This window comes from Drosophila nasuta, chromosome 2L (assembly GCF_023558535.2).
Source record: "Drosophila nasuta strain 15112-1781.00 chromosome 2L, ASM2355853v1, whole genome shotgun sequence".
NCBI classification, from domain to species: Eukaryota; Metazoa; Arthropoda; class Insecta; order Diptera; family Drosophilidae; genus Drosophila; species Drosophila nasuta.
This window is the reverse complement of record NC_083455.1, coordinates 21881004-21893344: the sequence shown is the minus strand read 5'-3', so window position 1 is coordinate 21893344 and position 12341 is coordinate 21881004. Positions and strand designations below refer to the sequence as shown.

The 12341-nt window shown below is 43.8% G+C and overlaps 2 protein-coding genes across 4 annotated transcripts; both read right to left on the bottom strand.

Annotated features, from left to right (window-relative positions):
* Nucleotides 1–245: 245 nt before the first annotated feature.
* LOC132783477 (uncharacterized) lies at nt 246–6071 on the bottom strand. 2 transcript variants are annotated; one of them, XM_060788652.1, is made up of 9 exons: nt 5627–6071; nt 5168–5549; nt 4746–5083; nt 3493–4680; nt 3290–3430; nt 3092–3231; nt 2648–2787; nt 2288–2578; nt 246–2227 (listed from the first exon to the last, which is right to left on the bottom strand). In XM_060788652.1, exons 1-9 carry the CDS (start codon nt 5771–5773, stop codon nt 573–575), a joined length of 4422 nt encoding a protein of 1473 aa, XP_060644635.1. In that variant the 5' UTR covers nt 5774–6071; the 3' UTR covers nt 246–572. The 2 variants fall into 2 exon arrangements, with proteins under 2 accessions (XP_060644635.1, XP_060644646.1); XM_060788663.1 differs by having other exon boundaries at nt 4746–5080.
* Nucleotides 6072–6602: 531 nt separating this feature from the next.
* LOC132793135 (tubulin monoglutamylase TTLL4) lies at nt 6603–11140 on the bottom strand. Of its 2 annotated transcripts, none has more exons than XM_060802819.1 (8): nt 10990–11140; nt 9836–10419; nt 8843–9308; nt 8395–8775; nt 8154–8340; nt 7922–8092; nt 6856–7864; nt 6603–6791 (listed from the first exon to the last, which is right to left on the bottom strand). In XM_060802819.1, exons 2-8 carry the CDS (start codon nt 10391–10393, stop codon nt 6642–6644), a joined length of 2922 nt encoding a protein of 973 aa, XP_060658802.1. In that variant the 5' UTR covers nt 10394–10419; nt 10990–11140; the 3' UTR covers nt 6603–6641. The 2 variants fall into 2 exon arrangements, with proteins under 2 accessions (XP_060658802.1, XP_060658811.1); XM_060802828.1 differs by having other exon boundaries at nt 8843–9296.
* Nucleotides 11141–12341: the final 1201 nt, after the last annotated feature.

Below are 12341 nucleotides of genomic sequence, written 5' to 3'. Positions count from 1 at the left end.
ACTTTGTAGTTGGTCGGTAATCAAAAAATACTCGACCACACTCAACAAAAAAAAAACAATATACTATATATATAGTATGATGCACTTATTCAAGTATCTCAAAGCTTGTCTATCTGTTTTTTGCCAATGTCTGTGTTTTTGTTTAGCTTAAAGTGCCTGTGATAATAAATTAAAATTTCTACATGTCTAAAAAGTGTTTAGCATTTTGTTTTGAGCTTAATTCTCTACAGTTATCAAATATAATATATATAGGGTATGTATATGTTTAGGCTTTAGTTGCTTTCATATACGTACTTAATTCCCCTTTTCTTTTTTTTCTATATATACAGTTAAACGATTCTTGGAACCAACTCAAGACAAGTTTTTGAGTTGCGTTAAACGCTTCAATGCTATGCTCTTGAGTTGCTTCCAAAACAAACAAATTTACAGAAACAATTTGCAACAATTGTGTGTAGCTGCAATAATTAATAATGGGTTGCACGATGCTCTGGATGACATCGTGCATTCAGGAGTTGGAGAAGGAGCCTCTGGGCTGCTGCTGCTGCGTTTCCTGCTGCGCCGGCGACAATTTCTCAGTAGCTGTTATTGGAGTTGGCGTAGGAGGACAGCGAGGAAGTATTTGTGGTCGAACTTTTGCTGTTGCCAGCTGAGGCTGTCGCTGATGATGCGGACGCTGTGGCGGCAGTTGCTGAGGAGCTGGTTATACTGGGCTTATTGTCCATGCTGGCCATGATCGAGCCAAGCAGATCGACTGGGGTAACGGATGCGGATTTGGCTGCAGCTCTGCTGCCGGTTAGAATGATCTTGTGCGAGGGTACATGGAACGTTTTATAGGTGGTTGTGGTGCTGCTACTGTTGCTGTTGCTGCTGCTTGTTGTCTTCTGCAAGCTCGTGCTTCTATTCAAAGTTGTCACAATTGTGGCTGTTGCTGCTGCTCCTGCTGCTGCTGCTGTTGGTGGTGGAGGTGGCGGCGGTGGTGGTGGCAATGGCATTGGCGGCAATGGTGGCGTCAACACCACAGCGGACAGGCGACCCACAAGCGGCGTCAGCGACGCAGCCGGCAACACAACTTTAACTACTTGTGGCGTTGTTGTCGTCGCTGATTGCGTCGATGTAATGCGCACAACGGGCATTGTGGTTGTCTTGGGCGGCGTTGGTGTCGGTATCGGCGGTGCCGGTGGTGGTGGAGGTGCTATGTCCAGTGGTATAACAACCTCTTCACATACTTCCTCCTCGTGGTCCACTACGAGTTGCGGCGTGCTCTCTACAATTAGCTCATTGCCCACATCTTCAACTGGATCGGGCGCAATAATCGGTGGGGGAGAGGATGGAGTTATTGTTACTGCTGTTGTTGCTGTTGGTGGTGCTGGGACTACTTCATTCTTAGCTGTGGGCTCATCAGAGACCATTTTCACTTGTATTTTGATTTCAGGCTCCTTTTGATTCAAGCTGTTCACATACGCTTCGCGATGCATGAAGGGTGTCTGAGGCACTAGAGGCAGCAGCGGCAGCATGACAGGCAGTGGAGGCGCTGCAGCTGCCGCAACTGCAGTGACAGCTGCTGAAGCTGTTGCTGTGCTAGTTTCGTTGGTTAGGCGTGGCATCTTTGCTGGCGAAGCTGTGGGTGTTGTCTGATCGGACTTATGCTCCTTTCTGCTGCGTTCCTTCTCCTTATCTTTCTCCTTTTCCCTTTCCCTTTCCTTATCTCTATCCGTATCTTTGTCTTTATCCTTATCTTTGTCACGACTGGACTTGTCCTTATCCTTGCTGGACACCTTTCTCTCCTTCTCGAGCACTGTAACAGCCGAAGATGCTGCCTTCAACTTGTAAGTGTGATCCAAAACCATTTTGCGCATATCAATCTTAGCGTCGTCTTTGTTCGTTTTCTTTCTAGGCGTGCTGCTGTTGCTGTTGTTGTTGGCGCTGCTGCTGCTATTGCTGCTGCTTTTGGTTTGCTGTGTGGGCGAAGCACTGGCTGGAGAGTGATCCTCAAGGCTGCTTTCGCTGGAACGTCGCTCCTTGCCATCGATATCAATGGCCTTGCGCTTCGCCTTGCCGTCGTGTGTACGCTTCGAAGGCGTCTTCTTGCCAGGCTCGTCGTGACCAATAGGATTCGGCAATATGGTTTGCTTCTCCTTGTAATGAGGCGTCTCGGCCAGCACGGGATTGTTTTTCTCGTTGATCACCTCCTGGCCGGGATAATACTGACGCAATCGCAAGTGCCAAGCTGCAAAACAATTCATTTGATTAGTAATATAATGACATTCACTAAGAAAGATCAGCTTACCTATGCTCGTCACAGCTGTCACAGTGCGAAACTGATGGATAATGTTGCGTGGCAGAAAGTAGATGTCGTTGTCGCATAGCTGAATGCGCGCATAGCGAATGCCATCGCGTCGCAGCTGATTGAGCTTGGCATCTTCGATCCACTGCACACACTGGGATATTGGCGGCTCATGCAAATCGAGTTGCAGCATCTCCACCAATGTATTAAAGTCCTGAGCGGCAAAGGCGACCACATCTTTAGTGATGCGATTTTGGTTATAGGATTGTCCGCAATGCACAGCCTTAAGAATACCTGTAATCAGAATGAGTGAACACGTTAAGAAAAGTTCAGATTGACAGTTATTGCATTTATATAGCTCACCAACTGCCGCGGTGGTGATGCGTTCGTGTCCATGTCCCACATGATCCGCATGCGCCTTTGTGCGATCCTCAATCATTGTTTCACGTGCCTCTGATAAACGTGGCAGATACTGCAAGTTGCGCAGCTCATTGATGCGAGTCCTGTAGCAGAAAGACATTATTAATTTCGAGAACATTTATATTAGGAAATTATGCAATTTTAAAGTAAACTTAATAATTTGTAACTTAAATATGTAAACAATGGAATTAATAATAAGCGAATTGATTTAAATATAGATGAGATTTATTTATTAATCATCATAAATGCTATTTAATGTTGAATTACAATTAAAAAGCTGTGATGGTTTAAGTTAAGGTTAGTGATTAAATGAGGCAAAGTATTTATTAAATCAATATTTAAATGAATAAATGAATTGTAAGTAAAGTTTAAAATGTAAGTGCTTACCGCTGTCGCTTGAGTGGCGTCTTGCTGTTTAACTCCGCCGTGGGCACCAGTTGCTCGCCGGCGCGTATCCACAAGATTGGACCATCATTTGATTGTCGCGGATCCGTTTGCAATATGGAATTGACACCCCAGGGCATTGTCTATTAAATAAGCCAAATTAAAAGTCTTCTTTGAAAATGCTTTGTGTAATATACTTGCCTTGCATAGAAAAGGATTCTGCTCGATGCGACCAAGTAAATCCGGAAAATAGCCGCCTACTTCCTCGTGCACTTTTCCCACCAGACTGATCTGATGCAGTGGCCCATAGCGAAATGTGCCTTGGCAATAATTGCGCACCACCTGCAATTGCATAATAAAGGAAGTTATTTCAATTCAATCAATTTTGAGATCTATTCACTAACCTGTTCATTGTACTGCGCCATGGTGCATGTCTCAATGTCAGAGTTGCGACCGAGAACGCCTGCCTTAACTGTAAGCGTTGAATAGTTCTCGGCCATGTGCTCCAGCAGATCGGGTATATAGCGCGCAGAATCGTGCACAATGCCCATCACATGATGCGCATTACCCTGCTCGTCTTCGGCAAAACATACGCTAAAGAACTCATCCACCAGCTGCTCCATTTCATCGGGCGGCAGTGCATCGATTTCATGCTGATACAAATGCACAACGGAGGCGCCACCATTCGGATACTGTTCCACTTGAAAGTATTGACCGTATTTGAGATTTTCCAATCCCCCAGGAGCCTTGCGACTTGCCACTGGTGGCGGAGGCAGACTCTGAACCGTTTGCCAGGCTCCGGAAACCGGTGCGTGTTGCAGGCATTGAACGCCAACGCTGCTGCGTCTTATCTTGGAGCGTTTATAACACTTAGAGCAGTCGCGTGAGGAGAACGACGACGAATGTCGTGACGAGGACGATGATGAGGAGGACGACGATGACGATGTCTTGTGATGACTGTTCGATGAGCTGGATGACGATTTGCGTACACTGCAACTGGAGGATGAAGATGAAGATGAGGAATGATGATTGCCGCTGCTGCCGCTATTACTTTTTGGCGCTGGTGAGGGCATTAAAACGGATGAGGAGTTGGTTGCGGTGCTCGTGTTTGAATTATTGTTCTCCTTCTTTACTGGATCTGGGTTCGTGTTGTTCTCCTTCTTTATGTTATCTGGGTTTGTGTTGTTCTCCTTCTTTACAGGATCTGGCTGTGAGTTAAAGCTCAGTTGTCGCGTGATTTCCTCACGTGTTTTTATCACTGTTTTGTTAGAATCACCATTGAGCAAAGGCTTCGTTTCAATTGCTTCCTTTTTGATCTCACTCTCCGACTTAATGTGTTTGCTGTTGTTTATGATGTTGTTACTAAGTACATTGTTTTCTGTTCCAGGTTCCTTCAGCTTCTGCTGCTCTACTTCCACTTTGATTGGCTGCTCCACGATCGATTCCTTCTCTTTGTCCTTTTTCTTATCCTTCTCTTCTTTTATGACAGTCAGCTTGCTGGAACTGTTGTTACTGCTGCTCCGACTGCTGTCCGAACTGCGGCGCCGATCTGAATGTGAATTCGATGAGCAACTTGACGATGACGATGGTATCTGTGCATAATTATGATTGATTAATGACTAATAAAGCAGTTATAAATATATATTAGTATGATTACCTTCTCCCTATCCCGCTCTCGGTCCCTGTCACGTTCTCTCTCTCTATCCCTCTCACGATCCCGATCCTTTTCCCTTTCTCGATCCCTATCGCGATCGCTTCTATGGGGTTTTTTATCTTTGCTACGTGAGCTGCTGGAGGATGAGGAACTGGAACTGTTCTTGTAATCGCTGCTATGACGATTCGTATAGGATTTGCTGCTGCTGCTGTTGCTGCTGCCCGTCTTGCTTTCGCGATCCTTGCGTGGATCACTGCTGCTACTGCTGCTGTTGTTGTGGCGCTTATCATCATCCCGTTCGCGTTCCTTATCTTTCTTTTTCTTCTTGTGATTACGTTCTGCTAAAATAGGTTGATGCATTAAAACAAATATAAGCAAACGCAACAGTACACAACAAAAACCAATCATTTGGCAGCTTTGCTTACCCGTTTTGTTGCTGTCTGATTCGGCACTAGTCGCTGCCGCTGCTGTCGCTGCCTTTGTTGGCGTCGCTGTCGGCGCTGTTTCCGTCACTTTGACATTATTCGTTGTAGCTGTTGTTGTTGTAGTTTTAGTTGTTGTGGTATTTGCATTGCCATCGTCAACCCCTTTTGACAGCTGCTCTTGCTCTTGCTTAGTTTTAGTGCTGCTCTCGTTATTGTTGTTATTATTATTATTGTTGTGGTGGTTGTGTTGCTTCTGTTCTATCGCCAACGTGCTCGTCTCTTCTTCGTTCTCCAATTGCGAATTTTTGCTGCTGTTGTTGTTGTTTGTTGCCATTACCACCGATGACGCCGCAGCAAGTTCTGCGTCGCTGCTTATCATTGTCTATGTGTGTGTATGTGGAATGGATATGAAAAGAATTAGGCGCAAAAATTGGGCGGCAGATTACGAGATTGTCTTACCGCTGATGCTTCTGGAACTGGGGAAGCAGGCGTGGTGCTGGGTGCGGTAGTGGTGTCCTGACACATGGTTGCGAGCGGCAAAATATTATTTTCGCCATCATCGCCTCCGCCGCCGTCGCTGCCGCCACCTTCTAATGTGTTTTCCATACTGTTTGTACTGGTGTGTTTCTATTTGTGTGTGTGTGCGTGCGTTTGTGTGTGTGAGTGTGAATATCGATTTGCAAATCGCTTTGCCGTCTACGTGACGCTACTCAGGAAGCTATCTAAATCTCACGCGCAATTTGTTGCTATTGCTTGGCATACACTTGCACTTGCATTTGTGGTGGTGACCGGGTTTTTACACGTAATTGTACGCCTGCTCACTTTTTAATAACAATTTCGCGTTTTCGTTCTAGAACGAGACGTCGTTATACGTCGTGCATTCATTGTTTGCCTTGCCGATAACTTATAGCCTGTGTGACCGCAGTTGCATTTAAAAATATACTATTTTACGTCTAAAATTAATACTATTTTAAAATTTGCAAAGTCATTTCACCTATTTCGGTGAGGGAATTAAGATGTAAATAATCACAAAATTCGAATATCATTTGATTTCATAAATAAATTAAAATCCAATTAGCTATTTTTTGTATCGTCATGGTCACACTTTATTAAGGTGAAGCAACAAGCACAACATATCGATAACGCTTTTGTGACCGATTCACTTATTTCGCGCAATTTTTGAATTTGGAATTAATCAGCTGAGAACTATATTTATTTATATTAAAATGTTTTCCTCCGCAATGTAAAAAAAAATTGATTTATGTTTTAATAAGTATTAACCAGAAATGTTTGAACTTTATTTCATTTGATATTGAACGTGAGTTTTTTTTTTTGATTCTTTTAAAAGACTGCAGTTTTGTTTTTCTGTCGTCATGTTTTCATCGTTTTCATGCACGAACACGGGAACAACAAACGGTAAAGGGCTAGTGCTATGGTTGCCGGTTCTATTTACATTCAGTCTTGGAGTTTTTTTTTAATGATCTATCGCTGGTTCTGGACTTCTTGACTTTTGGACAGTTTCGCCATCGTCAACCGGCTTCATTGGCAGATTGGTAGGATTTTCCAGCATTTCGTCTTTTTTCACATGCAACATGTCAATTTCAGTGAGGGCCACATTAGGTTCCTGTTGAAAGAAGGTCGTTAAAAACAAAGTTCAATAAAAGCGATTATGTACTTAAAGCACATACCTTTTCCATGGCTGCTTCCGACACCTGTAAATGATATTTCTCCTTACATAGTCGCGACAAGAGCGCAATGCCCGCCTCTCGATTTTTGGCATACTTGGTCTCCCAAGCATCAAGAAGGCGATTGTAATAACGTGCGTTCTCAAAGTAGGGGAGAAACGTGTGGGTACCAGGCGTGGGAAAGATGCGTTCCAGTGGCTTACAACGCGCCAACTCGTCCTCGGCAATGATCAGACAGCGCACATCATCGGGCAGCAGATTGTCCAGTATGGTGTCGACATATTCTTCGCGGAATTCGATGGCGCGACTAGTGAAATGATTGTGTTTTCGCACCTCCTCTGCAGTTAGACATGTGGTAAAGATACGCTTGTCATGCACAAGGGGTCCCTGCATCTGCAGTTCCTCAAGTATCTCCTGCTGTTGGCGTTCGTTTAGCTTCGGCGGCACCTGATACAGCGCCGTATTGAGCACGGCTTGTATCATCGGACCCTTCACATGTAAATCGAGCGGCAGTTCGGAATGCAGCGAGGGCGATATGTTAATTTCCAACAGCCACGGCACCAGGTTCTCATCCAGTAGGACATCAAAACCAAACAGCTCGTAGCAATTGTATCGGAAATTGACATTCTGGCGATACATTCGATTGAGACCGGATTCACCGCTAACAATGCCACGTATGATCAAATTCCTCAGAGTTGCCCACAGGCGTTTCGTGTTGACGCCACGATTTTCCAGGCAGGACCACAACGATTGCAGGGTCCACTTGTGGCCCTGACACGCATTGAAATCCTCGTTTTTGGCATAGTTCTGTGAGAATTTGTTGATGCTGTAATTGGTCAGATGCATGCAGCGTTCATCCAGATTGCCCAACTCTGAGCTGTACTTGACAGAGGCGAAACGAGCCAAACCATCTTTGAACATGTAGATGCGCAGCGGATTGATAGAGGTTAACACCACATATAGCCGCATATCGAATTTATTGTCATTAATAAGCAGCGGACGTTCAATATATCTGCAACAGAAACAAGTATTTACAAAAGGTTCAATTCTTATTACTCTTGTTACCTACTTTTGGACAACCAAAGGACGATCCTTGGGGAATTGACTCCACTTGTTCACAATGCGTATACCAGTGCCCCGAGCACTTGCCGGTGGCTTCACAATCCACTTGGTCAGCTTGGAGGCATTTTTGGGCCACACTTGTCGCAGATTTTCCAGATCATCCGGCATTATGTACGATCTGCAAGTGAATTTCAAACATGATTAGTTTGTTGCTAATTATTTTATGTTAGTTAGCTGACTTTTGCATAATGCCAAACTCCTTTTTGCCGAATTTCTTCATGTTGCTGGCTATGCTGCGCCACATTGTATCCTTGCGTCCAATACGAAATGAGCCTGGCATATGATTGTACTTTTGGTGTGAGCGTATGGTTCGAAAACCAGGACTCTTCATGTGCTTTTCCCACACGGCCATCCAGTCAGTAGTGTCTATTGAATGATTCAAGAGTTTAATTATGTTTTTACTCCGGAGCAAACACTCACTTTTAATGATGCGAAATCCAGAGTTGAGCACAACACGCTTTACGATCTTAGGCATCACTGGACTGAGCTTCCATTTGAGCACACGATGCAAGGCCGCCGGCATAGGCGGTCCTTTATCGGCATGCGAGGTGAAGTTCAAATATGGAGGCACATTTGGGAACAAACTGGGCGATAAGATCGCCTCTGGCTTATAGTAAACAGATGCTTCTGAGTCTGTGGTATTTGTGGTTGCCACTGAGGCCTTCGATGGCTGTTTATCCAGTTTGAGGCGAATGTGTCTACTTTGGCTGGTCTCGTCGTTGTCCTCGTCCAGATAAAATGGTGAGCCCACATATTCCTCCTCCGAATCGGAGTCTTCATAGCTAGTTATCTCATCAATGGCTGTCAATAAGATCGCAAGATTAAAAGGTTTACATAAATTTATTCAATTCAATTAAAATTCATTTACCGGCACAAGGATCATCATCATTCTGCCGACCTTCGTGATTGATGCTGACACACTTATTAAGCGTCACACCCATGTAGTTTTGTTCACCAGACGCGATCCGTGTTCCAACATACTGCAATGGCAACTGCGACGGCTGCGCATACAGCGATGCATAGAGCGATGTCTCCAGGGCCGATGCAGCTGATTTGGTAAGACCATTTTGTGTTAATATTTTGGATTTCTCATCGTGTTGCTGTCCATTGAGCATACTGCTGGCATGGAACGTATTAACGACTATTTTGCTGGGCGCCTTCAGTGTGGTTGCACTGGAGCTTCCGGCCACTATTCCGCTTTTTGGTGGACTTGTGCTTGTGCCATTGTTGGTGTTGTTGTTATTGGAACGCTTACAGCTGCTGCTGTTGCCATTGCCGTTGCTATTCGTTGCATTTTTGGCAAGAGCATCTTCACGTGCACGCTTTAAAAGCATCTTTGGTGTTAGCAAAAAAATAAGCAAAGCCAAGGCACAGCCAAAAAGGAATGCGATTTGGGTGGGGAGAACAGGGAACATGAACAAAGAACGATATCAACAATTAACCAAATAACAATGAACAAATATTTCAATGATTCGGCGTGCCGAAAACAAAAAGCTCTTAGGGTCAAACTAGACTCTAGATTAACTACTATAACAGTATGATTACCCTTTTCTGAACAGTCCTAACAGTATATGAATATAATAGTATTATCACGTAATTGTACTTTTCTCATTAAAAAATCTTAGTACTAACTTACTAAGCTCAAACTGTAGTTACAATATCTACTCTAGTACTTTTCTCATTACTACTAACTTAAGTAACTTATAAATATATTAGTTATAATCATTTTAACCTAGTTCTGGTTTAAGTTTCTTTAAGAATACTATTTACATGCAACATAATCATGCGAACTACAAGATGTAACAAAGTAGAGTGGGAACAGCTGAGTAGATGCTGCTGCGAGTTGACGGCAAATACGCACCTGAACTTTCTTGTATGGCTCAGACTGTAGCACTCCTACAATTGGCGCTGGCACAGAGTTCAACTTGGGTGTGAGACGCGGTGGCGGCGACTTCGCGGGTGCTGCAGCCGCAACGGCAGCAGCCGAAGCTGTGATCTTTGTTGATCGCCTAGGCGATGGCGGGGATTTCTGCTGTGGCGATTTCGTTGTTTTCGATGCAGTTGTCAATGGAGGTGAGCTACGCAATTGCGTTGATTGCCGATGTGGACTACTGCGATTGCTGTAATTGTAATTGTGCGTTGATTGATGATGATGATGATGAGTCGCTGATGAGTGATGATTATGATGAGATAACAGCTTATCCTTATAAAGTTCAACTTCTTCCAGCCACGATTCGTGAAAGTCTAAGATTTCGATGCCTTTGCCATTCGTCGATGGCGACGTTCGCTGTCTGGCTGTTGCAGCATTTTCCTTTGTGGCAGCACCAGCCGAGGCTACTATGGCAGCATTGACTGCTGGTGTTGCATGTGAACGCATGACTGGCGTTGTCCTCAGTTTCTCAGTTGTAATCTGTGCCATATCGTTTCCACAGTAAATTTTGAATGCTGCAAAAACAGATATATAAACACAATATATATTGTTATTTGTTTGGATTATGTGACGATAGATTGATGATTCTGCCAGCTGTGTAACGCCATTACTTCTAGCCAGCCAGCCAGCGATATAGTCTGTTTGTCTATCGAGATATCTCCGCCTCTGCTGCTCTGCTGCGAGTTGTCAATGGCTGCTATTTTCGATCATGGCACAGCACCAAGATCAAACACCTCCCCCTTCCCCTCACCGTTGCATCCCCCCGTGACACACAAAACGACAACAATGCATCGAACATTGCTTGCGCTCTGTAATCGTTAAGAAGCATCTTTTTCAGTTTCGTTTATCGAGCAATCAATCGTGCATATCAATGGATACAAGATCGCTGGGCGCTGGCCAAAATACTTGACTCTAGATATGCTCGCTTTTTAAATATAACGAAGCGCGCGTAAACATTGTTCTTGTTGTTGGGGCTGCAGCAAATTCTCTGCCTTGGCTGTTTTTCCTTTTGTTGTTGTTGCCCTTGTGCAGCCGGCGTGGCGTTGTTTTCGTTTGACAGCAGTTCAAATAGAAAGCTCACTTACCTTTTACATTTACACGCACACTATTAATTTTGGAAGTGTAGCTAGCAAACTAACCGAAATTGTGTTTACTTATATTAATTAGAATGCTAGATCAAAACTAAAACCTTTTTATTTAATTTCAAACAAAAAGCCGGACAGTAGAGGTGGAGAAACATCGAAGGCACTATCGATTGCAACATTGTTTTCAAAATGGTTTAGATATCGATTTTTCATGGCAAAACATCGATTCAAAATTAATTTAATAATTATGTGAATGAATTATTCTTTTAATTTAATACATAAAAACAGTTTTTTTTTAATTTTCGCTAAAGTAAATATAACACAATTTATGGTCACTGTGCAGTATCAAATTATTTAAAACAGTAATTCATTTGAAAACCATCGATAGAAGAAAACAAACACAAACCAGAGTGACCGTGAACGAGTGCAACAGTATGCCAAATCAAAAAAAATACTGAATGGGAAAGTCGGACTAAAGTGCGGCCATTTATAAAATGCTGCCCAGCAGCAAGTGCTGCCAATCAATTACGCAAACATGTGGCGGCAACTTCAAATCTAATGGGCAGCAGCTACACTAAAACTTATGAGGTGAAAATAAATAAAACTGAAGATAATAATAATACATCAATAGCTTGCAATTAAGCCATCGCGTAGCTGTCAAATTAACGAGCAATACATTTGTTTTTATTTCTAAGCACATAAATCAAGCACATGACTAAACCCAAAGTCCAACTCACAACAGAGTTCTACCTGCAAGGCCCAACCACACACACACACACATCAAATGGACGACCTACATGAGTGTAACGAATGCTCAGATCAAACGCCGCTCATGTTGTTGATGAAGACATCAACATTTCAATTTATACACCTTCGGTTGCTGTTGGTTTTTTTTATTGATTCTGATGTACAAAGTGATTTATCGCAGATCCTGCGGCAAAACTCAAAACTCGAAACCGAAAAGCGGCAACACAAGCACATTGCGGCAGAGACGACCATAAGAACCTGACTCACACACAGAGAGAGAGCAAGAGTCCAAGAGACGATATGAATCTGTCGATAAGTTGTGGCTGCGACGGCGGCATTATGAGCGTTTAAACGGCTCTCAAGGCACCGCCTACAAAACGTCAACACTCAGAGACCAGGGCGAAACGATGCAGCATTGATGACGATGATGATGGAACTTATCTTCATCTTTGGAACTGTTCAATTCTGTGCATTTGTGTGTATGTGTGTGTCACTGGCTCTCGAGACATTTTGCGGTGCAGTGGCTGGACGATGGCAGATGTATTTATGGCCATGTGCCTAATCCCAGTAGCTGCTGCTTGCGTGTGGCCTCCATCTCTCCTCTG

Excerpts from the sequence above, each read along its gene's own strand:
- LOC132783477 (XM_060788652.1), bottom strand. The coding sequence starts at position 5,773 with ATGGAAAACACATTAGAAGGTGGCGGCAGCGACGGCGGCGGAGGCGAT. Across the intron at positions 2,788-3,091 it reads ACGCCACTCAAGCGACAGCG|GACTCGCATCAATGAGCTGC; the intron begins GTAAGCACTTAC and ends TTTCTGCTACAG. Across the intron at positions 2,579-2,647 it reads CATCACCACCGCGGCAGTTG|GTATTCTTAAGGCTGTGCAT; the intron begins GTGAGCTATATA and ends TTCTGATTACAG.
- LOC132793135 (XM_060802819.1), bottom strand. The coding sequence starts at position 10,393 with ATGGCACAGATTACAACTGAGAAACTGAGGACAACGCCAGTCATGCGT. Across the intron at positions 8,776-8,842 it reads TGATGATGATCCTTGTGCCG|CCATTGATGAGATAACTAGC; the intron begins GTAAATGAATTT and ends TCTTATTGACAG. Across the intron at positions 7,865-7,921 it reads CGTCCTTTGGTTGTCCAAAA|ATATATTGAACGTCCGCTGC; the intron begins GTAGGTAACAAG and ends TTTCTGTTGCAG.